The sequence below is a fragment of the Antennarius striatus genome, chromosome 14, assembly GCF_040054535.1.
Source record: "Antennarius striatus isolate MH-2024 chromosome 14, ASM4005453v1, whole genome shotgun sequence".
Taxonomy (NCBI): domain Eukaryota; kingdom Metazoa; phylum Chordata; class Actinopteri; order Lophiiformes; family Antennariidae; genus Antennarius; species Antennarius striatus.
This window is the reverse complement of record NC_090789.1, coordinates 815,237-841,871: the sequence shown is the minus strand read 5'-3', so window position 1 is coordinate 841,871 and position 26,635 is coordinate 815,237. Positions and strand designations below refer to the sequence as shown.

At 46.3% G+C, this 26,635-nt stretch overlaps 3 protein-coding genes across 5 annotated transcripts; 1 reads left to right on the top strand and 2 right to left on the bottom strand.

The window, feature by feature from the left end:
• Positions 1 to 201: 201 nt before the first annotated feature.
• On the bottom strand, positions 202 to 10,763 carry dnai2b (dynein, axonemal, intermediate chain 2b). 3 transcript variants are annotated; one of them, XM_068332505.1, is made up of 13 exons: positions 10,628 to 10,763; positions 3,401 to 3,598; positions 2,872 to 3,033; positions 2,654 to 2,775; positions 2,443 to 2,585; positions 2,258 to 2,371; positions 2,032 to 2,171; positions 1,843 to 1,965; positions 1,534 to 1,757; positions 1,309 to 1,444; positions 1,090 to 1,236; positions 488 to 712; positions 202 to 341 (listed from the first exon to the last, which is right to left on the bottom strand). In XM_068332505.1, exons 2-13 carry the CDS (start codon positions 3,581 to 3,583, stop codon positions 273 to 275), a joined length of 1,788 nt encoding a protein of 595 aa, XP_068188606.1. In that variant the 5' UTR covers positions 3,584 to 3,598; positions 10,628 to 10,763; the 3' UTR covers positions 202 to 272. The 3 variants fall into 3 exon arrangements, with proteins under 3 accessions (XP_068188606.1, XP_068188605.1, XP_068188604.1); XM_068332504.1 differs by lacking the exon at positions 10,628 to 10,763 and adding an exon at positions 4,264 to 4,393; XM_068332503.1 differs by lacking the exon at positions 10,628 to 10,763 and adding an exon at positions 4,264 to 4,387 and having other exon boundaries at positions 2,872 to 3,064.
• On the top strand, positions 4,376 to 26,589 carry LOC137607732 (uncharacterized). The gene is made up of 9 exons (XM_068333674.1): positions 4,376 to 4,604; positions 5,532 to 7,026; positions 9,128 to 9,611; positions 10,710 to 10,980; positions 12,453 to 13,609; positions 20,352 to 20,450; positions 20,540 to 20,609; positions 21,041 to 21,589; positions 22,450 to 26,589. Exons 1-9 carry the CDS (start codon positions 4,376 to 4,378, stop codon positions 25,392 to 25,394), a joined length of 7,299 nt encoding a protein of 2,432 aa, XP_068189775.1. The 3' UTR covers positions 25,395 to 26,589.
• LOC137607056 (gastrula zinc finger protein XlCGF57.1-like) lies at positions 16,306 to 20,444 on the bottom strand. The gene is made up of 2 exons (XM_068332514.1): positions 19,416 to 20,444; positions 16,306 to 18,278 (listed from the first exon to the last, which is right to left on the bottom strand). Exons 1-2 carry the CDS (start codon positions 19,504 to 19,506, stop codon positions 16,789 to 16,791), a joined length of 1,581 nt encoding a protein of 526 aa, XP_068188615.1. The 5' UTR covers positions 19,507 to 20,444; the 3' UTR covers positions 16,306 to 16,788.
• Positions 26,590 to 26,635: the final 46 nt, after the last annotated feature.

Here is a 26,635-nt window from a genome sequence, read left to right as displayed (position 1 = left end):
CAATGTCAGTGTGTGTTTTTATTTTTCACACATTTAATTTTATTAGATTCTTGTGACATATTTACATTGTATTGGTCGGTTTTATTTTAGATAGACAAGTATCTACAAATAAAATACTTTTAATAAACAGATCAGTGTGTTTGATTCACACACAGAACACAGTGTGAACTGTGTGGATTGGAGCAGAAGTGTTGACACTGATCTGAACAGGAACTTCGATGTCGACATGATGACATGATAAACAACAAAAAAATCATTGAATAATAATGAAATCATCCTTCGTCTGTTCTCTCTGACGTTTCTTCTTCTTCCACTCGTTTCTCTTCGCAGACGTCTTTCTCCTGCAGGTGAGAAGATCCAGATATTCAAATGAGTTCTGACTCTTTTAAGACCAAATATATAAAGAACATTTCTTTATTTCCTTTCTTCATTTCCTGAACAACATACTACAGGAAGTAGATACAGAGAAAGAAGACCCGGTTCTGACCCGGTTGGACCGCTCCTCCCGGTCCCGCCTCCTCCGTTGCTCCGCCTCCACCATGCTGTAGAAGTCCTGCTCGGCTCTGGCGATCAGCTGATCGGGGGTGTCGTCTCCATCGTCCCGTTGGCCCTCGTCCTCGCGGCTCTGCTGGGACCGGCTCCTCTCCTTCAGGCGGATCTCTCTCTGCCGCGCCTCCAGGATCTTCTCTCGCTTCGTCTCTCGCTCGAACATCTGAGGGAGCGCAGAGAATCCAAACTCAGCCTGCTAGCAGGATGCTAACCTGCTTTCTCATGCTATGCTAGCACCATGCTAGGAAGCTAAAATCAGTTTGAGCATCACTTTTTTGCTGCTCGGTCACATGATCACTCTAAATGCTGACATTCCTTGCCCAACTGGGCAGATCACATGACCTTTAGCATTAGCCTGCTAACTAGCTGAGCCGGATGATGTCGCCAAACCAAAAATGACGTCACAGCAGAGGAAACTGAAAGCATCTCGTTGGGATCCGTTGCTACGGGAACCATTCCAGCTACATCAACCGCTAACTTTGACGTGGCTATCGTCGTAGGAACATATCTGAGGTCAGCCGGAGTTCGAGTGTCACTCACAGCGGCGAGGGAACTCTTCTCGTTCTTCTGCAGGCTGGACAGTCCAGAGCAGACCTCCAGCAGCGTGACTCCGCCCCGCTGAGACCCGCACGCCAGCAGGCGTCCGTGATCCTGGACCCGCAGGCTGTACAGGGCCTCATCGCACACCTGGACAGGAGACGTCGGGGTGAGACAGGGCCGGACCCTGGACGGATTCTCAGGCGAGACGGACGGACGTACCTTGAAACTCAGCGTGGGGTCGTTCTGCTTGAACAGGACATCCCACGCGTCCAGCATGCCGTCCATCTTCACGGTGAAGAAGACGGAGGGGCGGACCGGACTCCAGCAGCCGTCCATCAAGAACGACATCTGATACCTGGAACAGACCCAGACAAGGGTCAGACACGACTAGTCGAGCCAGACTGAGCAGAAACAGACCAAACTTGGAAGCGTCTTGACTCCTACTTGGTCCACATGATGGACGACTCCTTGATGTCCTCAGACCAGATCCGGGCCGTCCAGTCGCCCACCGTCAGGAAGTTTTTGGGGAAGAAGGGGTTCCTGTGCAGGGCGTAGACCGGCCCGTGGTGGCTGTCGTACGTACAGACGATCTTCTCCGCCGGAGTTTTCGCCTTCCGGTTGCAGGACATGACCACGCCCTGCTCCGTCCCCACCATGAACTTGGTGGGCTGGGGGGGGGCAGATGGAGAAAACAAGTCCAGATCAGGGGAGCTCACCAGCATTGATGAAGAACTCCCCCGGGATCAGCCTCACCATGGTGGACTCAAACTCCAGAGAGACTGCCCCTAAAGCCCGGTCCAGGTTGCCCTCTCTGCTCGGGTCCAGAATCAAGCGCTCCGTGGGCTCGCTCAACCGGCGGACGTCCCACCACAGGACCTGGAGGAGACAGCAGGACGGTTTGGTTGTCGTCTACCTGCTTGTCGTTATGACATCACCTCTTACCTGTCCATCGGTCGAGGCAGAGAAGGTGTCCGTGCCGGTCTTGGACTGCAACCAGGTGGTCTTGTAGACCGGGTCTCGGTGACTCTGCTCCAAGGAGGACAACTCCACCGGTTGGCCGCCTTTCCGGGTGTCCCAGTAGGCTAATTCAAACACACCCACAGTGGGGTAAAGCTCGTCACTGACGGATCACCCCCCCCCCCCCCGGTCAGTCTGGATCTGGACTCACCTACTTGTCCATTATAGCAGCCCCCCACTAGAGTATGGGGGTCTTTGGGGTTGTAGTCCAGACTGACCAGTTGGGACGCCGGCTTCAGAGACATCTCCGGTCTGTTTGGGTTCTCTGAGTAGAAGAGACACCTGTCAACCGACTGAACCCCGCCCACCTGCAGTCCGCCGCATCCCACCACCCACCGATGTCCCAGATGTAGGAGTCCAGGCTCGAGTCCTGGGAGGTCTTCTGGAACTCCAGGCAGGAGTAGGCGGCTGCCAGCTTCCTGCCGCTGTCGGGATGCCACGACAGGCCGCTGACCGTACGTTTGACCTCGTTGGGATCTCTGGAGGCACAAAGGAGACGAGTTGGATAGAGGAGCAGTGGGCGGAGTCTTCTTAATGGCGGCTGTACCTGAAGATGTTGATGGTCTTGGCGGATGGTGGCTCTTGGTGGTCCTCCACTTCGACCTCGTCCTCAAAGTACTCCTGGTAGATGTCCATGGCGTTGTTCTGTCGGATGCAGTGTTCCATGACCTGGACCAGGTGACGACATCAGATCCATGTGGACTGGGTTAATGTGGATCCATGTGGACTGTGTTAAACTGGATCCGTGTGAACGGTGGATCTTACGTTTCCCAGCTGCAGGATGCTGCTGATGTAGCCCTCGTCTTTCTCCACCTTCTTCCTGAAGCGGATGGTTTGTTCCACTTCCTGTGGGTTGATGTCTTTGGGCCAACCCCCCTCCACGTGGTTTATCCCACAGCTCTCTGACTCGAAGCGCTCCGTGTTCACCTGCACCAGGGGGGTGGGAGACTCTTCACACCTTCACACAGATGACTAAAGGATATTTTAACACCATCTTAACCTGCATAAACTGAAGAACCTTTATTATTGGATCACATTTTACTTTATGGAATCAGTACTGTATTTTTACTATAATACATTTTTTACAGTGTGGAATTAGCATTTTTACTCTCACAACGTTTTACAGTGTGGGATCGGTATTTTTACTGTAACACATTTTTTACAGTGTGGGATCAGTGCTTTTACTTTACACATTTTTTACAGTGTGGGATCAGTGCTTTTACTTTACACATTTTTTACAGTGTTCTATTCCTACTTTTCCCGTAAGGCTCGCGCGCACGCAGGTAGCTCTCACCTGGTGCTCCGACATGTCCCTGCAGGCCTGAACGGCGTGGTCTCTGCGGGTCTTCTGGATGAACTGCTGAGCCAGACTCGGGTCCGGAGGGACGTCCACCAGCAGCTCCGCAGGCCGGTCGGAGAAGAGACACTGGCGGCCGAACTCACCGCGGACCTTCGTGTAGACGTGGACGACCTCCATCCTGGCGTGACGTCACTGAGGAACCACCGGAGACCGAGAAGATTAACGTTAAAAACGAAAAGAAAACTTGCCCCGACCCGCTGCAATGGCGGCGCGGACCAGTGTATCCTAGCAACGATATCATAGCAACAACCTTTTTTTCCTCCAGTTTGAAAAAACTTTATTGAACATGTCGCCAACTTTCTTCACAGACACTAGTAGTAAAACTAATTTTATTATTGAGATACTTTTAACTCGTAAATGTTTGACCTCATGAGCAATCGTTTATTATTATTATTATTATTATTATTATTTTATGTGAGGATCTTGTTAAAATAACCTTAAAAACTAATAAAGTCTAAATAAATTAAATAAAGTCTGCAACTAACTAATCAACCTTCGGGAATTGATAAAGTAAAAGAAAAAAAAGAAATAAAGCTGTTACTTTTAGTTACTTTACCCCTTTAATTTTATCACGTTTGCTACCGGTCATGTGACCTGGGTGGGTTTGTTGACACAGCGCCCCTCACGGGTTTTTTAGGGTATGACACGATTAAGTTTCAGAACCAAACTTCATCTAGAAACTTTTAATCCGGTCACGTTATCAGATATAATCAGAATATGTAGTTAAAATATTAATGTATACTCTAATTGGTTGGATAAGTAAAACTAATTTAGTTTTCGTGCTACCTTCTACTTACAGAGAAGCCGGTGACGTCATCCATGTGCGTCTACGTCTGACGTCAAGCGGTCGTCGCGGAATCCCGGAAACGTCCACGCATTGTTTACATCCTCGTCTTTGTCCGTGAAAAAATGTCCAAAAAGCGGTCGAAAAGCAGCGACAGTCACGGCCTCCGGGCGGCGATCGACGAGCAGCTGGCGGCGGCCGCCCGGGAGATCTTCTGGCTGCTGAAGGAGCGCCGACAGGCGGCCGTGGAGGAGCTGAAGGCGCTGGTGACCGAGCGGATCACCGCCGCCGTGGAGCACATCTTCACCGTGTTTGAAGCGACCAGAGCCGCTGACAGGGAGTCCGGAGAACCGGGTGAGAGTCTGAGACGCGAAAGGAGTGGAACCTAAAACTAGATTTATTGAGCTCCAGCTGCAATGCTAACAGTTGTTCTCTTTACAAACACACTATGTAGCATTTAATGCTACACGTACAGTAGAGTCATCTAGAACTATCTAGAGTTAACTCAGTCATCTTCTAGACGATGACACAAGTCCTCCAGATGGGTCAGGTCACACAGAAAGATCCAGAGCTTCCATTAGTTCTGTTTTCTGTCTGATCTGGTTCTGAACAGTGTTTACTTCTAAATGATGGATTCTCTCCTCCACATCTGTCTCTGAGTCACTCTTGATGCTTCTGGAGATGCTTGCCTCAGTCATAGGACTACCTTCTTAAAGGGGCCGCTCCGGCCTCGGTCACATGACCACCTTCTTAAAGGGGCCGCTCCGGCCTCGGTCACATGACCACCTTCTTAAAGGGGCCGCTAACACAGAATACATTACTACTAAACTGAAACTCCCAAGCTAGCAGAACCAACCAGAAACAAACGTTGGTGTGACGTTAGGAGGACACTGCTAATAAAGTTGATACAAACTGGATTCATCTTTATTATTAGAGTTAAAATACAACAGTTTAATGCTGGTTGTATCATTTTATTTTGTTGTATTTATCCGCCATACCTTCCAGGACGATCTATGACGTCTGTTACACTGGGGCCCGCTGGTGTAGATCACAGAGAATTCTTTTCTCTCATTTTTTTAATCTTTTTATGGACACACCAAATTTCTCGAGGCATCAAAGAAAACACATCATATTTAACGGGATGAACGTCCGAACATCTGACTCCCACCGAGGACAAGAAACATGGCTTTCACGAAATATCGAGCCACTCCGTAGCGAGTTTGAATGATTGTCGGAGCAAAAACACCATTCAAATAAACTATTTTGTGTTTTTCTCCACAGAGTTGTGTCTGTCCGTCGGCGTTCGGAGTATTTCTGATGACAAACATCTGACGAACATCTCTGTCGACAACTTACTGAAGGAAACTCTTCCCAGCACTTCCTGCAGGCCAGAGAACGTCGCCGAACCGGAACGACAATCGGCATCTCCGAACAATCCAGCTGAAGAGGAAGAAGATGAGGATGAGGAAGAGGCGATGCCTCACTGCTGCAGAGTTTGTGGGAAGTCTTTCGACAGGAAAGGCTTTCTGATGAAACACGTGGAGAAACATTTAAAGGACAAGGACTTTATTTGCGGGCTGTGTGGCGAGAATTTAGAATCTGGCGCCGGTTTAAGGTCGCACCTCCAAACGCACCGCGACAGCAGCAGGACGTGCGACATCTGTGGGAAGAAGTTTCCCTCCATCCGCGCTCAGGAGACGCACCTGCGGCTTCACACCGGAGAGAAACCCTTCAGCTGCCACGTCTGTGGTAAAGTCTTCAACCAGAAGGGTAACATGGTGACGCACATGAGGATCCACGCCGCGCAGAAGCCGTTCGAGTGCGTCACGTGCCACAAAGAGTTCAGCCACACCGGCTCCCTGGAGCGACACATGAAGAGCCACGACGGCAAGACGCCGTTCGTCTGCAAAGTCTGCGGGGAAGCGTTCCGCAAGAGCGCCGAGCTGAGGCGACACATCGGGAACCACGAGTCCAACGCCGCGCCGGCTGCCAGGAGCAGACGCAGGAAACCGAGTCTAACCCCGACTCACTGCTGCAAGGTTTGTGGAAACGCCTTTCACAATAAGGGCAACTTTGTCCGTCACGCAGAAACTCACCTGAACGACCCCGAGTGCTGTTGCGGCGTTTGCGGCGAGCAGTCGGAATCATCTGAGAGTCTCCGGCTTCACATCCAGTGTCACCGAGAGACCAGCAGGATCTGCGACATCTGCGGCGTCAGCTTCAGGGACATGGAGATCCACATGAGGACCCACACGGGCCAGAAACCCTTCAGCTGCAAAGACTGCGGGAAGGACTTCCCCAGGAAAGGCTCCCTGGAGCGGCACATGAAGCTGCACGCCGGCGAGAGGCCGTACATCTGCGAGTTCTGCGGAAAGACTTTCATAGAAAACACGGTCCTGAAGAGACACATCAAGAGCCACACGGGGGGGAAGCCCAGGATTTACTCCTGCGACGTCTGCGGGAAGAAGTTCACCATGAGCCAGCATCTGGACGTGCACAAGAGGATCCACACGGGGGAGAAGCCGTACACCTGCAGGGTGTGCGGCAAAAACTTCCGTCAGATCGGCAACCTGGACTCCCACATGAGGATCCACACGGGTGAGAAGCCGTTCATCTGCAGCCTCTGCGGGAAGACGTTCCGGCAGAAGATCTCGCTGGAGACGCACGAGCGCTTCCACAAGAAGGAGAAGCTGTTCAGCTGCCAGCTCTGCACCAAGGGCTTCGTGCAGAAGATCGACCTGAAGAGACACATGCTGACGCACACCGGGGAGAAGCCGTACAGCTGCCGGGTTTGCGGAAAGAGGTACCAGGAGAAACGATCTGTGGACTCGCACATGAAGGTTCACAGCGGAGAAGAAGCGGCGAAGGATCTGGCGAACCTGAAGCAACACGAGGGGGTTCAGGTGGACTTCATCCAGCTGTGACCCGCAGAGGCGATCCGGATCAAAGTGTTCGCTTTTAAAATCAAGGCCGTTCTTTGGAGATGTGCAAGCATGACAAGACATTCAGTCGTCCATGTTTTTATCTAATTCTTCTGCTTTCGTGGGTCACGAGGGTTGACTTACGGGAGAGAGGCAGTCGACGACGTTGGTGCACCGTGGAGCCACAAGAAAGGTGAATGCTCCATCAGAGGCTTCCTGGACCTGCAGGTGGTTCCAGTTCAAACCTCTGGGACTCAGGACATCAAAGTGTTTGAATTTTGACTCAGACAAACAACAGTTTATTTACAACCTCTGTCCATTATTGAAGCCGGACCCGATCTAATGTTTGACTGATTGGTTCTGTCTGATGTCATTGTTTGTAGTCAATAAAGTAGAACCGTTCACTTAATACAATTTTAGCCACTTTCGTCCTTCACTTCTTTTCCTTTCATACAAAGAGAAAGAGGAAAAAACTTGATGTGCTCGACCAACAACAGCACAACCATCTGCAGTAGAGCCACGAGATCTATGAGCCACACCACTGCTAGCTGGCGGATGGATACAACATCAGTGAGACCGCATCTTATTCTTTACCACGTGTTAGTGTGGTGGAATGTTTTAAATACAATAAAATAATACAATAATATCATTTCATAGAACCAAAGATCTGGATTGTTGTATTGGTGTTCTGGTGTGATCTGTATTGCATCATTGTTATTGCAAAACTGACCTATTAGAGTCATTTCGACATATGGTCGGTTTGACATATAGTCAGTTTCCAGGACTTCCAATAACCGCCCACTCAGGTCTGCAAACACTGAAGGCTCTGTATGGATATATGTATATCTGTGTGTGTGTGTGTGTGTGTGTGTGTGTGTGTGTGTGTGTGTGTGTGTGTGTGTGTGTGTGTGTGAAATCATTCAGCGGTCGTGAAGGTGGCACCAGGCTGTCCTGAGGTCATGAAGGCTCGGCATGGATATAATCTACTGTTTGACCATATTTGGAAATGCTTGCATGACTGTCGGTATCCTTGAATCATTTTGTGTGCAACAGATGTGTCCTCACGGGGTTCTCGTGGCTGATAGCTTTGTGAAACTGTCGAGTTTTTTGTTAGCGTCTGGAGGTCATGATGTACCAACTGAAACCGGTTAAAAACTGGTTTCATACCGCCCACAGTTCTGCCTTTTAGAGTATAAATGATGTGTGACCCTTTTGTATCTTTGCACTTGTGCACCGCTGCAGCTCTTTCTGTATGTCACTTGTGCCCAGAATATTCTGTAATAAAGCTTCGAAGGACTGTTCATCGTCTACAGCCTTTATTCGGACCTCCAACATTCTCACTACCCAAAATCAAACGAACACGCGGAGGAAGAAGTCGAGCTTTCCTCCAACAATCGCAAAGACGTCACATCGAGGTTTTTCACTGGTTCTCTTTGTCGCTCAGGAGCAGAATGTGTGCCGTGCAGCTGCTGCGGGTGTCCGTCAGGTTTTCTTAAACTAAGACTTGGAAATTTTTAGTCATCTTTAATTCATATAAGATAACAAAAAATAACCAGGGTGCGATTTATAAACTAAAAAAATACAGCGAGAGGGGGGGCATGAAAAATAATCAACAGGCCTAATTCCTTTTTAAATTAACGGTTGGTCCTATGAGACTAGAGGCCAAACAGTTGAACTTTCATATTTAACACAAACTTTAAAGACATGAAGTATTTAATTTTCTGTGCCAACCACAATGATGATGATGATGATGATGATGATGATGATGATGGTTTAATTAGGCTTCAGCATCATGAACAAGGGCCAGAGACTCAGATCTGGTTTGAACAGGTTGTTGTGAAACACAAAAAATGCTTCCCTGGCTAACATTAGCTCAATAGCTCCAAAGTGGAACTTAGTGGAATTTAGTCTTAAAGGGAACTTGAATCGACACATAAGAGACCACACAGGTGAGAGGTCGTTTCCTTGCACAGGTTGCGATAAATCTTTCAAAGACAGCGGATCTCTGACGGCCCACATGAGATGTCACACTGGTGAGCAGCCATACAGCTGCTTATTCTGTGGGAAGAACTTCAGTGGGAGGGGGAACATGACCAGACACATGAGGATCCACACCGGAGAGAAACCGTTCAGCGGTCCCTTCTGTGGGAAGTATTGTGCCGAGAAAGGCGACTTGACCAAACACTTGAGAGTTCACACAGGTGAGAAACCCTTTAGTTGTAACGTCTGTGGAAAAAGTTGTGCCCAAAAGGGGAGCCTGAAAATCCACATGCGAGTCAACACTGGGGAGAAACCGTTCAGCTGCACCGTCTGTGGGAAACGGTTCACCGTCACGGGACATTTGAAGAGACACATGAAGCTGCACATGGCAAACGGTCCGGTGGAGGAAGCTGCGGAGTCACCCCAAGAACCAAAGCTGAACACTGTTGAAGTATTGAACGCATCATGATGCCCTCAACCATCAGAGTCAGTCACCCAGATACTCTACCTGTCCACCAGATACTCTACCTGTCCACCAGATACTCTGCCTGTCCACCAGATACTCTACCTGTCCATCAGTTACTCTACCTGTCCATCAGTTACTCTACCTGTCCACCAGATACTCTACCTGTCCATCAGTTACTCTACCTGTCCATCAGTTACTCTACCTGTCCTCTCAGATACTCTACCTGTCCTCTCAGTTACTAAACCTGGCCACCAGACCTCTGTGTGGAGCTACATCGGTGTCTATGCAGCGTCCTCGTCATTCGGCCCTCAACCCTTGAGGTGTTCTGATAGTTTTGCGTAAATATATTAACTTTTAGAGTATTCACTATGGACCCCAAGAAAGTGACGGAGAAAAGAGGAAAAGAAAAGAGTTTTTTTGTCCGTACAAACAAAGCAAGAGATGATAGAAAAGCTTGAAAAAGGGACGCGTTTGGTTGATCTCACCAAAGAATATGGCCGTAATGCATCTACAATCACCACGTTATTAAAACTAAAGGAAGTTTAAGGAGTTTAAGGCGTTGCGTGGGTGGTTGGAGAAGTTCAGGAGGAGGACTGGAATTCACTCTGTTGTTCATGGTGGGGCAAGAGGGCATGAACCAGAGGGCAAAAAACAATGAGGACAGCAGTTAAAAGGTAAATGACCATCATTATTATTCTTTACTTTGTTTTTTACGTTATACACAACTCTAATTTATTGTGTAATAATCTAATCGTAACATGTATTTGTTACATGTTTTGATGCATTTTTATGCTTCATAAAACATTTATGTCGGATTTTATTTATGTCTGAATACTTACGAAATTTTCGATTTACGGAATTTCTTCCGGAACCAGTAAGTTTCGTAAGTAGAGGTACCACTGTACCCGAAATCTAACGAACACGCGGAGGAAGGAGTCACGCTTTCCTCCAACAACCGCAAAGACAACACATCGAGGTTTTTCCTGACGTCATAAACCTGCGTCACCTACCACTGGTCTCCTCGGCGCTCTGTCTGTTTACGTCGCCACTGGTTCTCTTTGTCCGCTCGGGAGCAGAATGTGCGCCGTGCAGCTGCTGCGGGTGTCGGTCCACCAGCGGATCAGCGCCGCCGCGGAGGACTTCCTGCTGCGGCTGGAAGAGGAGGAGGAAGCGGCGGACATCCCGGCGCTGAGGGCGCTGCTCACCGAGCGGCTAACGGCGGCCGCGGAGGAGATCGCCTCCCTGCTGGAGGAGACTGTGGCGGAGCTCCGGGACAGAGTGGAGCGGTCGGAGCGGGAGGTCTTCCGCCAGAGGAGGCTGCTGGACGCGGTGCTGAAGCCGGAGGTGAAGCTGGACAGAGCGGGTGAGTCCCCGCTCGCTGCGCCCGGAGGAACCGGAGATGCTAAAGCTAATGCTAGCTGCTAGTTACCGCAGTCATCAACGACTCCCGTCAAGCGAAGCGTGTTTGTGACGACTTCCGGTTTCGGTGTGAGATCAGCGGACACGCGCCGGTAAACAGCAGGGTAAACAAACAGCTGTTTACACACCGAGAAAACAACAAATATGCACGAGCAGCAACTACAACTCCCATGAGCCTGTCAGCAAGGGCGTATGGGAAATGTAGTTCTTATTCTGTCAGAACGATTGTTAGTTTTTGTCTCTAGATTTGAGTTCAGTTTTAGTTTAATCGTTTTTTTTAAACTAATATTTGGAAATTTTTAGTTATATTTAATTCATATAAGAAAACAAAAAATAACCAGGGTGCGATTTATAAAGTAAAAAAATACAGGGGGAGGGGGGCATGAAAAATAATCAACAGGCCTAATTCCTTTTTAAATTAATGGTTGGTCCTATGAGACTAGAGGCCAAACAGTTGAACTTTCATATTTAACACAAACTTAAAAGACATGAAATATTTAATTTTCTGTGCCAACCATGATGATGATGATGATGATGAAGATGGTTTAATTAGGTTTCAGCACCATGAACAAGGGCCAATCAACACGCAACAAATAAGATTATAAGTTCAACTCTGTGTTATAAACAAAAATAAATTCATTTGAATTTCAAACTACAAAAGAGTACCTGAGTCACATGACTGTTAAAACTACCAAGCTCTTCATGATGCCCCGTTAGGAAACAAACTGTAACATCCCATAATAGTGCTTTTGACTCACCTGTTCAGGTGTGACCTTCAAAACTGTCGTCTTAGCAACCAGGAGAGTTCAAATACCTGACCGTCATCAGTCAGACCAGGAGAAGACTCTGGGTCGCCTTCAGACCCGGAACTGGATCCAGCTGATCAGATTCAACCTTCAGGATCACATGACCTGGCAGAGGAGGAGCTACACTGAATTACTGATTAATTGATTACTGCATGGATAACCCAACATCACTGCTCCTCCAATCACACAGAGGAAGGGAAACACGAAATGCCAAAGTAGCATTAAGGGATTAGCTAGTCATAATTAAATAAACATAGATGACCTCTGACCTCTGTTGTTATTCAGGTCAGAGGTCATTCACGTGACCAGTGTCAGATTTGGATCTAATGCAGGACCACATATGAATGAGACTCAGATCTGGTTTGAACAGGTTGGTGTGAAACACAAAAAATGCTTCCCTGGCTAACATTAGCTCATTAACATTTACTAGCATTAGTTTGAACACACCATCAGCCACCGTCTCCGCCTGAAACTCTTGGCAACATCCTGTTTCATCCCTTGAATTTTCAGTTTGTATGAAATTGATTGCATGAAAACTTGATCTTCCTCGAAAGTGGAACTGCTCTTGAAACAGATTCCGTGACTGTTTCTGTATTTGTTAATCCTGCAGACGTCCAGCAGCAGGACCAGAGCCTCCATGTGGACCAGGAGGACCAATCAGATCCACCACACATCAAAGAGGAACAGGAGGAACTCTGGACCCCCGAGGAGGAGCAGCTCCGAAAGTCCGAAGAGCTCTCATTCACTCCTGTCTCTGTGAAGATGGAGGATGATGATGAAGAGTATCCTCATCAGGCTGAGAATGGAGAACCCATCAACAGCAGCGCCGCTGGACAGATGGAGTCCAACGGGAGACCAGAACCTCCGACAGACTCCGATCCAGACCGACATTTAGAACCAGTTAGTGAAGACAATTCTCACGACTCTGCTGAAACCGACGACAGCGATTGGACCGAATCAAACGTACCCCGAGGGGGTATCGAGGGCGAGGGAACCAGCGAGGCTCCTGTTGGGTCGTCAATGAAGGAACAACCGTTTCCTTGCTCGTACTGCGGGAAAAGATTTAGTCTTAAAGGGAACTTGAATCGACACATAAGAGACCACACAGGTGAGAGGCCGTTTCCTTGCACAGGTTGTGATAAATCTTTCAAAGACAGCGGATCTCTGACGGCCCACATGAGATGTCACACCGGTGAGCAGCCATACAGCTGCTTATTCTGTGGGAAGAACTTCAGTGGGAGGGGGAACATGACCAGACACATGAGGATCCACACCGGAGAGAAACCGTTCACCTGCTCCGTGTGCAGTAAAAGCTTCCATGTGAAGGAGCACCTGAACAGACACATGAAGTACCACACAGGAGAAAAACCGTTCAGCTGCACCATCTGCGGTAAAGGCTGTGCTCAGAGAACGGACTTAAAGAAACACATGAGGGTCCACACCGGGGAGAAACCCTTCAGCTGTCCCTTCTGTGGGAAGTGTTGTGCCGAGAAAGGCGACTTGACCAAACACTTGAGAGTTCACACAGGTGAGAAACCCTTTAGTTGTAACGTCTGTGGAAAAAGTTGTGCCCAAAAGGGGAGCCTGAAAATCCACATGCGAGTCCACACTGGGGAGAAACCGTTCAGCTGCACCGTCTGTGGGAAACGGTTCACCGTCACGGGACATCTGAAGAGACACATGAAGCTGCACATGGCAAACGGTCCGGTGGAGGAAGCTGCGGAGTCACCCCAAGAACCAAAGCTGAACACAGTTGAAGTATTGAACGCATCATGATGCCCTCAACCATCAGAGTCAGTCACCCAGATACTCTACCTGTCCACCAGATACTCTACCTGTCCACCAGATACTCTGCCTGTCCACCAGATACTCTACCTGTCCACCAGATACTCTACCTGTCCATCAGATACTCTACCTGTCCACCAGATACTCTACCTGTCCTCTCAGATACTCTACCTGTCCACCAGATACTCTACCTGTCCTCTCAGATACTCTACCTGTCCATCAGATACTCTACCTGTCCATCAGATACTCTACCTGTCCACCAGATACTCTACCTGTCCTCTCAGATACTCTACCTGTCCATCAGATACTCTACCTGTCCACCAGATACTCTACCTGTCCTCTCACATACTGTACCTGTCCATCAGATACTCTAACCTTCTTACTTTGGTCCCATAATGATGCGTCGTTCTACACAGCATTGTCTACCACAGGGGTGCCAAACATATGGCCTGTGGGCCCGTTCTGGCCCAAAAAGTTAACATGCTACTGGCTGCTATGTAAAAGTCTTAATTGTGGGCTACACACGTAAATGTTTGCATGTTTATGACATGTTATCCGTTTGTCCCACAACCAGTAGATTGAAAAGTATCTCGCAGCGCATCTAGAACAGGACTAGGCAAACTTTTTGACTTGTGGGCCGCAGAGGAGCAGATGATGGAGTGTCTATTTTTCCGAATGCAAATGACATGTAAAAACCATGAAATCAAAGGTTTTGGCCTTTAACAGGCAGCAAACCACACATTCGCAGGGATTATTGTAAAAAGTATTTTACAACTGCTTTTAATTAATAACATGGATTGCATAGTTTAAACAAGTTTGGCGGGCCAGATTGCAAAGCCTAACTAGCCGTACATGGCCCGCGGGCCGTAGTTTTCCTATTCCTGATCCACTAGCTTTAAGCAGCTGATTCAAAGAGGAAGAAAACGTCTACAGGTTGTGGAGTTTGTGGAGCTGGAACTCAATCGCACGTAGCAGGGACGCTAAATTATTGTTGGTGTTGTGTGATTCTGTTTTTCACACATGATGCTGATGATGCGGTGTTGTACAGTTCCTGTCTCGGAGTGATGTTTGATTTGTCCACCCTCAGATCCCAGTGAGAGGATGAACATCTCCAGATCAAAATCAGTATATATTAATCAGGTTGTGATCATGAAGGAGTCGTGACAGAGAATAGGAGTGGTTTTAACTGTTTCGTCGCTGATCAGATTATTTTACCCAAAGATGAGATGTGTTGAACTGTCCAATCAGGAGTCACTCCTGATCTGTTTTACCTGTAAAAACGGCATCAAGCTGGTGTCTGAAGATGTCCCCACTAATCCCATGTAATTACATGCAGTGAAATTAAAATGTATGAAATGTATGGCTGTTTATTTTAAGATATACATGAGCATTAAATGTATTTAGCAGGATGTTAACGTTTGCCTGGGTTTCTTTTGGATCTTCTTGACTCCATCTCCTGTTACCTTGACCCTCCACCTACCGGATCAACTACTAGGAGTTCTCTACAGGTGGGTGTCACTATTTCTACTCTCTGATTGTTGTTTGGGCTGTTAATGGTAGTTACATTTCATTCTATCTCACATGAAAGTTATCCAGAATGCACATCTGGACCCAGATCCCCTCAACATTTAATCAAACCTTATTCCATCCTTACAAAACATTATCAAAATCCATTAATAGCTTTCATGAACTACGCAAAGATGCTTTGCTGATCACATGACATTGATCGATCAATCAATAACTATGGTAAGAAACTCTTACCTTATCGGAGACCCTTGAAGGTCAGCCCTTGGTGTGGAGGCGCTGAGATGACCAAATGTTCTCCAGAGATCTCGGCTGGGGGGGCATGGCAGCGACGGGTTGGGAGTCGTGATTCGACGGATTACAACAGATGAAAACAAAATTACTCACCATGCAGTCCAGGTTTTTAAGAAAAACTTCCTCCATCCACCACCTTGGTATTTGAGTATTTTTTGATTCTAATGATCCATTTTTTCCTTGGCTGGATTTCCACCAGAATGTTGCTGCGTTCGCTCATTCATCCAGTTGTTCTCACATTTTCTTCCTCTTTTACTGGTTTGACGTCATCATTAATGGATGTTTAGGTTGGATTCCTTTCAATCCGTCTCACACGTTTCTGTATTAACTGAGTTCCTGTTATGCATGTTTTAACATTTTACTGTTAGAAAGAAAGGCACTACATATTCATTGAATATATAAATAGGCAATATGCTCACCTGTCTCTGAATTGTTGTTGTTCTTACTGGAGATGTTCTGGTCCTGATTTAAGAGCTTGAGGATGTGATGGATCCACTGGATGTCCTGAAACTTCTCTATAGAAACTGCCTCATGAGTAAATATATCACATTCTGGATTGATTTGCTTCAAAAAGTAGAACTAGCTCATTCTTTTAAGTTTAAAAGGAGCACAAAAAACTTGAAAAAGGTTGTAGAATACATTGTGCAAGTGAAAAGCCACGATGTCCAGCATGTAATTTAAACATTTATTTTAAGAATAAAATTAGCAAGTATGAATTGTCAAAGCCATTTAGTGTAAATTCATGCAAATTTTTTTAAAATTACAATTCATGATGTCAAGCTGTGATTACAAAAAATACTTCCTGTTAGAACTAAACCCTCTGTTGTGTGGCAGCTTTTATTGAGAACCTTTAAGAGGAACTTAAATTAACTCCATGGACTCACTCAGATATGAACTATAAGAGGCAACTGCTTGAATTTGTATTAGATCTAAGTCATTCATTTGTTTATTTAAAATTTTATAACAGTTTTACTTTAATCATCTTTGTGGGAAATGAAAAACTGTTCAGTCAAGTGGATTTTAATGATATTGTTTAATCACAAAAACCTGTGATGAATAAAATCCATTTAGTCAAACCCAGTCATTTGAGGGGATTTGTTTGAATGGATGGGATTTTGATGTGATGAAAAAATCCTTTAAACCATTTTGTCAGAATTGGGATCAATTACAATAAGCCAATGAAATCCATGTGTAATTAGATCCAGAACTGGTTTATCAAACCTGTATGTGGAGGGGGTCAGTATGTATTACACCATAACAATATCTTGCTTTGATTCTATATAAATAAACAGAATTCAAGTGCAAACAAAGAAATGTTTCACTCACTGAGATTAAACTAAGGTTTAAACACACTTGTGGTTTTTGATCAGTAACTTCTTGTTGAAGCCTTTACCACAGACACTACATTTGTACAACTTCTCTCCAGTGTGAACGGTCATGTGTTCGGTAAGATGTACGTTCTGTTTAAAACTTTTCCCGCAAACGGAGCAACTAAAGGGTTTCTCTCCAGTGTGAATCCTCATGTGCGTCTTCAGGTTCCCTTTCAAACTGAACTTTTTCCCGCACTCGCTGCAGCTGAACGACTCTTTGGGGGGAACCTTTTTCCCGGGTTTGTTTGGACCAAGTTGCAAAGCCGCTCCACTACATTTGTGCGTCTTGAGTTGCGTGTACCACGTGAATCTTTTGTCACAAGCGCTGCAGCTGAAACGCTTTTCCTCCGTGTGAACGGACATGTGAAGCGTCATCCGTCGCTTGTGAGCGAATCGCTTGCCACAAAAAGGGCACATAAATGGCTTCTCGCCCGTGTGAATCCTCACATGCAACTGCAGAGTTCCTTTCTGACTGAAACGTTTGCCGCAAAATGAACATCCGAACGGTTTCTCTCCAGTGTGGATTCTCATGTGGGCCAAAATGTTTCCACTGCAGCTGAACCGTTTCTGACAAACCGAACAACTGAATGGTTTCTCCCCAGTGTGTGTCCTCATGTGACTCATCAGGTGATCCCTGCGGCAAAACGTTCTCCCACATTCCGTGCAGCTAAACATCTCTTTGTCAGTACTTGATCTGGTGCCACAACCGGAGACACCATCGCTATTTAAATCTTTGAGTTCATTGTTTTCGCTGACTTCGGTCTCGGGTTCTGGTTCGGCTAGAGGAACCAGATCCGACCTCCTATCAATGTCTGATCCTAAGTAAGTGCCAATTGTACCGCTAACGTAACTGGATATCTTCTTCCCTGTGTGGATTCTCATGTGTCGGCTAACATCGCCACTATACCGAAAACTTTTCTTACAGACGGAGCAGCTGAACGGTTTCTCTCCTGTATGAAGTCTCATGTGACTCATGGCGTTTCCCTTCTGAGAAAATTGTTTCCCGCAAAACGAGCAGTTGAAAGGTTTCTCGCCGGTGTGAATTCTCAGGTGTGCGTCGAGGTGAGGCTTACGGCCAAATCTTTGTCCACACTCTGAGCAGCTGAACGATCTCTCTACAGTCACTTTGTCATTTACAGAAGAGTTTAAAGGTTGTCGATGTTCACTAGGCTCCGCCCACTCACCATCGCTGACTTCGGTCTCAGACGAGCCTTCGCTCCCGTCTTCCGTATCAGGTTGTAAACGTCTATGTGGTTTTTGTCCTCCACCAGTTTCTGTTTTCATCTGGTTGCTGGGATGAAGCTGAGGTTTCTCCTCCTCCTCCTTCACACTGAACGTGTACAACTTCACTTCGTCCTGCTTACTGCTCCAGAGTTCCTCCTCTTCCTCTTTAATGTGGGGGGGCTCCTGACTGAGGTCCCACTGCTGTTGTGCTTCTTCACCAACAATCACTTTTTGGACATCTAGAACAAAGAAGCTGTCAGTTTAGACCCACAAGGTTTACAAAATCTGTTTGTTCCTGATATGTTACTAAAGCTGTCTCGTAGTTTTTAGCATCATTTACATGCTAACAGAGGGGGTGAGACCAACAATCCTGCGAAACACTTCTTTATTCAGCTTCTCCTGTTTCCCATAATACTTTGCACAGCAGTTTGTTTTCTGTGTAAACAAATGCATGACGTAGAATATTTAAACCAAAATCTGCATTTCTTTGAGAGGGCAAAGTGAAATGATCCATCAGTCACAGCTGGTAACACAACCCCGTTTCCACAAAAGTTTCAACACTAAAACGTTAATGACATCAGTTGTTAAAAATGAGAAGCTTTATTGTTTTGGGAAAATTATTTGCCCGTTTGGAAAAAGTTAGAATGACGACAACAAAAAACATGTAATGTTGTGTAATGCAAAAACAAAACAAAAAACATCAGGTGGAAGATGAAAATAAATAAACACAGGACGCTCCCTGTAGTCGGGCAGAAAACTATTTTCTATTGAGTAGAACCTCGAGTTACAAGCTAAAATTAAGAGCTCAGTCACGGAACAGATTCAACTCGTATCTCCAGGTTCTACTGTAAATACTATTATATTTTAGTAACATTAGTATTCAATTATAGTTGTTGCACTTTTGACAAATAAATGAAATAAAATATTTCGGGTTGGAGCTTTATTTTACAGGAATCATGAAACTATTTTTTAAGTGCAGGTGGATTCAAAACTTGTTTTTGAGACAATAAATCTGTGTTTGAGGACAAAGTGAACAGACTCATTAAAAACATGTAAATCTGTGTGAAACAAGATTTAATGTGAGGAGGCGCTGACGGATGACGTCACTGCTAGGATGGTGATGATGATGATGGTGATGATGGTGATGGTGATGATGATGATGATGATGGTGAATCCGCTCCATCTTCGTCACTCTGACCTACATTTTGATCTGTTGTTTCAAACACTTTATTAAACCGGAAGTAAGGGAACGTTCACGGAACAAAAACCGTTTTCATTTTGTTTTCTGACGCTCGCGGCGGCTAAACGTGACAGCTTTAGCTAACGCTATGTTAGCATTAGCAGCGCTGTAAAGTAGCATCGGAATGAGAACCAACCTGCTTCCCGCGGCTCCGTTTCCAGCTCCAGCCCGTCCGTCATCTGCTGCCGTCGCCCGTCCATCACCGCGGGCCGCGGAACGCGGAGCATCCGTCGGTTTTGTCTGGAATACCGACTGAATACCGCAAAATCCACTAACCGCTACATAGAGAAAAGGTACTTCCGGGGACATGTTTCAAAATAAGATTACATCCGCGTTGAACCGTTTCCTCAATATGGGATAAATGAACTCGTTCTTCCTTCAGGCTTTTATTCTGAAGGATGATATCGGAAGTGTTTTAGTTTCCGGGTTCGGTGGTATGTTTTTGTGGGTTCGCTTTACCCTGAATACGGACGTGAAAACATGTTTATATGTAAATAATAACAGTTTATGAGTAACTTTTATTAGTCCCCTCTGACCCAACAGGACGTGTTCACATGGATCCTCGGGATTTATTCAAGCCGCTGCTCGAGGCTCCTCAACGGGACGTTCAGAGCGGCAGCATCCGGCCGGGAGGAGCCCGACGGTGGATCCTCTGCCGCTCCGTGAACTCCTGGATGCGGGTTTGAAACCCGGAATAAAGCCGTTTGTTTTCCGCCTGGACACCCGTCCGCTGCTCCGCCTCTCCGGCAGGAGGCTAATGCTCAGCTAACGTTAGCTGAACACGTTGACGTCATCAGCTGCGGCTAGCACCGGCTTCCAGGTTAATGTCGTCCGTATCGCAGATCGATTAGTTGATCGGTTCACTATGGATTGTGATAATCAATTACTTCCACAGGATTCAGCTTCTCCACTGTGATGAACTGCTTTCTTTTTTATTTGACACCAAATTAAGAGTCTTTGCTCCTGGTGGCGACCAGGTGTCCTCACCTGAACCCTGACAATTTTAGCTTTTTATTGTCTATATTTTTAGTTTTATATTATTGGCTGATCGATCGATCATCGATCGATCTTTCTCAACTTTTGGTCTGTTTTCTCAGTCTTGAACTATTTTCCTGTTCTCCAGGCGTCGTTTGGTTCCTACTGTTGGGATTCTTTCCGTTCACGTCTGGAGGTGAGACGTTAATAAAAACAGCCAACATTCGTTTTTACGGACATGAATTCATAAAATAATATTAATAAATCAGGTTGTTGTTGTTTCAGATGCCTAAGAAGAAGAAGGGAACGGGGCCGCGGCCGTCCTGTCAGACGGGAGGTGGAGCTTCTGTTTCAGGTCAGTAACGATGATGGATGATTGATGATGGATGATGGATGATGGATGATGGATGGAGGCGATCAGAACGAGTTGGTACAGACGTCACAGATCGAGTCGGATCTGGATCGGATCCAAATCCAATCACTTTCTTGTTACTTAGAAATGTAGTGCACCAAAGATCAATAATCAATAAGGAATGGATCCATATTGATCCTAATAGATTGTGGCTTACTGAAGACGGTCATGTGATCTGGTGAAAGCTGGTCAGAGACAACACAACAAATAGAAGCACCACCCTGTGATGCTAAGCTAGTTGGTTAACTGGATAACTAGCCGCCGGCTGCTCGGTGAATCTGGTCTCCACTTATTAGAAAACAGAAACAGGATGTGGTGTCATCGCCGACAGGAAGTAGAACGACATGTCTGACGGGTGTTTCTGTTTCCTGCAGATGTTCCTTCTGAACATCAGGCCTGGAGCCCCCATCTGGACCCACAGGGGCCCCCCCAGATTAAAGAGGAGCAAGAGGATCTGTGGATCCATAAGACACGAGAGCAGCTGAAGGAGGAGGATGATAAGACCGACGTTTGTAGACGTCAGGATCTGAAAGAATCCTTCAGACGGCGGCTGCTAACGGGGATGCTAACAGGGAGCACAGGAGATCTGGTGGCTCACTTTGACACGATGGTTTCTGAGTTTGAGCAGAAGATCCAACGACAGCAGGAACTGTTGGACGTGGTCATGAAGTCTCACGGAGAGCTGCAACCGTCCACCCAACCAGAACCCCCCCACCTTAAAGAAGAGGAGCAGGACCTGTGGACCAGTCGTAATGGGGAGCAGCTTCAGGATCTCAGAAATTCCTTCCAACAGCTTCTGCTGCCAGATGGAGATCTGATGAGACATTTTCAGACGATGATTTCTGAATACGACGAGGAGATCGATCGACGACAGACGCTGCTGGATACGGCTCTAAAGCCGCAAATCAAGCTGCAAAAAGAAGGTCTGTTGGTCAGAATGTTGACAAGACTCCAACATGGTTATGAAGACCATGCTGGTGGGGGGGGGGGGGGGTGATACTCCTGGACCCAATAAACGTGTTTTTATAGTACAAACACAACCAGTTCCTAGAGGTTGCTTGTAAGCTGAATTATTTCTAAGTTGTTATTTATTAAATTTCAAGCGCTAATCTTCATCTGAGGTGATTAAAATGTTATTACTACTCTAAATACTTAAGTTCTGTCCCTAAAACTGGACAAAACTAATCACAGGACATTAAAACAACAAATAATAAATAAAATACAGGTTCAGTTTTAAAAAAAATACACAGAAAAATAAAAATCAAGTTTACGTTGTTTTTCTGGACTTAAAGTCTGTTCACCACAAATACTGGACTCTAAAAATCACTAGAAGACCGTTAAAAGCTCATAATGTCGTGTTACTGTACAATAAATCAAAATAAGAACATTAAAATGCGTACATATAGTTCCAATATCTACCGTTAAGCGTCACTCGTGTTTCATTTGATCCTTATCATTTAATCCTTGAGGAGAAGAAGAAGAAAACATTTCAAGGAACTCTTCATGTAGCATGTAGCTTACCTTTAGAGGGAAGGAAGAGGGGGAGGAGTTATTGTTGGTCAGAGTCAGAGTTGTCATCAGAGAGATGTTCACCACGACCACCATCTTCACTACCTTTGCTTTATCATCCATGATGAACAGTAAAGTATGAAAGGTAGGAAGCCTGATGCTCTGAGATGCTAACAGAGACAACAACAAACAACAAGAGGGGGAGACGAGTGTTTGAGCTGAGTGAACGCATAAACCTTATATTTGATATTTTTCTATTTTGCTTGTGTTCCAGCCTTTCCTGAAGAAATCCAGCTGTCGATGAGTAAAGAAGAGCAGGAGTGGAATCCCAGTCTGGACCAGAATGACCCGTCAGAACCTCCACACATTAAAGAGGAGCAGGAGGAACTCAGGACCAGTCAGGAGAAGGAGCTGGAGGAGGCCGAGGTCACCTTCACTCCTGTTCCTGTTAAGAGTGAAGATGATGAAGACGAATCTCAGACTTCACAGCTTCATCACAAAAACCCAGAACAGACCAGGAACTCTGATTCAGACAGACAACCTGACACCGATGACAAGACTGAGGACTCCTCCGAACCAGAGACTGATGATGGTGATGAAGAGTGGAAGAATCCTGTCAGAAAGAACTTTGGCTGCTCTGTTTGTGGTAAAACATTCAAGCACAGGGGAAACATGAACATTCACATGAGGACTCACACCGGAGAGAAACCGTTTGGCTGCTCTTTGTGCACGAAAAGGTTCACCCAAAAAGCAGGTCTGGACTACCACCTGAAAGTTCACACGGGAGAGAAACCATTCAGCTGCTCCATCTGCAGTAAAACCTACCGGCACAAAGGAGCTCTGACGTATCACATGGCGACCCATGCCGGGGTCAAACTATTCCGCTGCAGCGATTGTGGGAAAAAATTCAGGGGAGCTCAGTCGAAAAGTCATAATTGTGTGAAAAAGATTCACATAAACCAAAGTGACAAAAAGAAAATCCAGAGCTGTTCGCTTTGCGATGCAACATTCTCCAACAATTACCTCCTGAAGACCCACCTGAAGATGCACAAAGGCAAGAAACTGCACACTTGCACCATTTGTGGTGCTACGCGTCAGTACAGTTCACACCTAGAGATCCACATGCGAACCCACACCGGCGAGAGACCATACAGTTGTTCTGTGTGTGGGAAAAGATTCTCTCAAAGAGGAATCATGAAGCAACACATGGCGATCCACTCAGGGGTGAAACCCTACAGCTGCACCGTCTGCGGGAGACGATTCTTCTGGCGGTTTCAGATCCAAAAGCACAAATGTCTGGGCGTGTCTTCACAGCAGACTGGTTTTAATGGCGGAAGATCAGAACCTCTCAGGATCTTCAACTCTTCAAGAACATTCAGTCAAGATAAAGAGACCCAACTGAGAGCCAACGCTGACGACAGTGTCGACGTTGAGTTTTGGAATCAGACTAGACATCATCGCTCTGGTGTCACCTACCGGAGGATCAAAAAAGTCAACGATGGGTTTGGTAATAGAAAGAAACCTTCAAGCTGCTCTGATGTCATCAAAACTCTACCCAAAGCCGATAAAAGCATCAACATCGATTTCTTCAAACAGACCAGACAGCATCACTTAAAAATGGAGGAAGTGAGTCACACAGCGTTTAATATGGACCGCCACATTCTGCAGCCACACAGGAAGTGTCACACGGGTGTGACACCCTTTAGTTGCTTATTTTGCGATAAAGCATTTGCATCTGGAGGAAGTCTAACGAGACACGTATCGGTCCATTTAGGAGAGAATCTACTCCGGTGCCTCTTTTGCGAGAAAGCATTCTCGTCGCGGTCGGATCTCGCTCGTCATCAGTGCGTTGGCGTGCCCACAGAGTTCAGTCGCAGCGAAACTGTGGAACGGATCGGTTCTGAGAAATTGCTCAGCTGCTCCCACTGTGGGAAAGTCTTTTTCAGAGAGCACCACCTGCTGGTACACACAAGGATTCACTCCTGGGGGAAACCGTGCAGCTGCAGAAATTTTCGCGCAAAACGCCGCTCAGAGGAAATGCCTCTCCGCTGCTCGATCTGCCACATTGGCGTCACGGATAGCGAGACGTTAATCAAACACATGAGGATCCATATGAGACAAACGCAGTTCAGTTGCCCAATCTGTGGTAAAGAGTTTGCCTGGAGGAGATATTTGACCAAACACATGGAAATGCATGTTAGAGGGAAACTCTACAGGTGTGACGTTTGCAACCGAGGATTCAGTCGTGTTTATCAGCTCAATTATCACAAGTGTGACAGTCGTGAACGACTGCCTGAGGATGGCCGGGAAGCTCTAGCTAGCAATTCAGCGGAGCAGACAGAACTTGACAGATCAGAACCAGGTTTAAATTCAACATGTGTGACGGTCTGTGGACCAGGTGATGATGATGATGATGATGATGATGATGATGATGGCATGGCAGAGAAACAGGCAAATGTTAAAGAGGAAAATGAAAAAGTCTGGATCAGTCAGGAGGAAGGGAAAAAAGAAGAGCTAGAAACCAAGTTCTGTCCTCCTGTGAAGAGTGGGGATGTTGAGGAGAAGCCTCAGGCCTCGCTGCAGCCGATGGAACCCGATCCAGAGGACTGTAGGGGATCAGAACCAGTCAGAAGCCCTGATCCGGACTGGCAACCCAACAACGATAGCAGTGTGGATAGCGATTTCTGGAAGGAGACCAAAGAGCGTCTGACTGATGCAAAATATCGTGAGACCTCCGAAGGTCTGTCTGGATTTGATTTTGACGCGAAAGAGATCGTCTCTTCTGACGATGAAGAGTCCAAGACTCTGGAACTTGAGAGCGACGACAGCACCGACAGTGATTTCTGGAAAGACGAGAGAAAACCACAGGAAACTAGCAAGAAACAACACAACTGCTTGGAGTGTGGGAAAGCGTTTCGACACAATCACCACATGAAGAGTCACATGAAGTCTCACGAGAGACGGAGAGTACCGTTCTCCTGCTCCATTTGCGGCATTGAATTTCTGTACAAGTCACTTCTGAAGATTCATATGAGAACTCATACGGGTGAGAAGCCGTTCCTGTGCTCCGTTTGCGGAAAGAAATACGCCCATAAGGCGAGCATGCAGTCGCACATGGCGATCCACGCGGTGGAGAAACGCTACACCTGCAACGCCTGCCACGAAAGCTTCGCCTGGTTCACCGAGCTGAAATACCACCAGTGTGGGGCAACGTCCTGATGGACGGAGGAACGACGGGGCTGTACCGAAAGGAAATCTAAAGCTTTGTTTTAGTTGTGTTATCTGAAATAAAACAGTCAACACACTTTTATCTCATTGGATGCCAGAGCAGAGTTCCCTATACTGCCAGCGGTTTGGAGCATTTTGACCAATCTTTCAAGGCCCAGAGTATACTGAGTTCTATCACGATAAAAACAGTGAAACTATCAAAAGAAAGTGTAAACTTTGTTCTTCAATCAGAGCTAAAGAGTTTGTTTCTAGTGTCTTGGGTTCTTTAGTTATCGACAGTAGAACAGAGTGGTTCTTGACCAACAAAATGGAGAAAACCAGCTTTTTGTGAGCAGAATGGAGACACTGATGCTAGTATTTTTAGCTTTAGTGACACCTCACACATCAACAATTTTTTACTTCGATAAAACAACAAACAACACAGATAAAGGGCTTCAGATGGTAAAATTTTTTTATTTAATGTATAACTCAGTGTCGACATTTGACAACTACCTATCATCAAACATTCTCCGTATGAGTCTGAGGTACTAGAATTTTCCAACTTGTAAATTTTTGCAATCGTCTTCTCGTCTCTTATTCTCGTGTGACAGATGCCGATCACTCGTCCAGTCACGGCCCTACTGCCCCCTACAGGGGATCAGTTCACACTGCTGTAGGAGTAGCATACTGATGGGGGCTCCACCATCCCCTAGCTCCCCTACATTATTTCAGTGAGGTCAGAACTTTTGCTCAAAGCCTCAAAACTTAGCAAGTTTCTGCTCATTGAACTCATTATTGATTTACTTGATTTTGCATTTGGATTGGTGTCAACTTCTTATTTTCATTCCTTTGTCGTCATATGTATTAAAATCCATGAGGTGTAGTCAGCAGCATTTTTAGCATAGCATCGCTATCTGAAGGCAGCAGGAAGTGACCCAACCATCGCCCAACAGAAACGTCTAAAGTCACAGTTTTAAAAACGAATTGGATGAACTGACAGGGAACCTCACGACGCAGCACTCTGGACCGTTTCACTGCGTGAACCTGCAGTTTTTCACCGTGTGGTGCAGCGTGACTTTACACATAATGACTGAATGACTACAGGCAGACAGGAGTTTTTTTTGTGTTTTTTTTTAAATTTTATATACTGGTTTGATCCCCGAAGGGAAATTAAGAGAGCACACTCTAGCTACTGATTACAAACGCATGCATACATATTTGTGAATACAGGCCCCTGTATCACACACACACAC

What these genes read in the sequence shown, in the direction of transcription:
- LOC137607056 (XM_068332514.1), bottom strand. Translation starts at nt 19,506, where the DNA reads ATGCTCCGCGTTCCGCGGCCCGCGGTGATGGACGGGCGACGGCAGCAG. An exon ending in AACGGAGCCGCGGGAAGCAG is followed by an intron (nt 18,279 to 19,415) that starts GTTGGTTCTCAT and finishes TCTTTGTTCTAG; the next exon opens with ATGTCCAAAAAGTGATTGTT.
- dnai2b (XM_068332503.1), bottom strand. Translation starts at nt 4,283, where the DNA reads ATGACGTCACCGGCTTCTCT. An exon ending in ATGACGTCACCGGCTTCTCT is followed by an intron (nt 3,599 to 4,263) that starts GTAAGTAGAAGG and finishes GTGGTTCCTCAG; the next exon opens with TGACGTCACGCCAGGATGGA. An exon ending in CTGCCTCGACCGATGGACAG is followed by an intron (nt 1,966 to 2,031) that starts GTAAGAGGTGAT and finishes TGTCTCCTCCAG; the next exon opens with GTCCTGTGGTGGGACGTCCG.
- LOC137607732 (XM_068333674.1), top strand. Translation starts at nt 4,376, where the DNA reads ATGTCCAAAAAGCGGTCGAAAAGCAGCGACAGTCACGGCCTCCGGGCG. An exon ending in GGTGAAGCTGGACAGAGCGG is followed by an intron (nt 10,981 to 12,452) that starts GTGAGTCCCCGC and finishes TTAATCCTGCAG; the next exon opens with ACGTCCAGCAGCAGGACCAG. An exon ending in AATCAAGCTGCAAAAAGAAG is followed by an intron (nt 21,590 to 22,449) that starts GTCTGTTGGTCA and finishes CTTGTGTTCCAG; the next exon opens with CCTTTCCTGAAGAAATCCAG.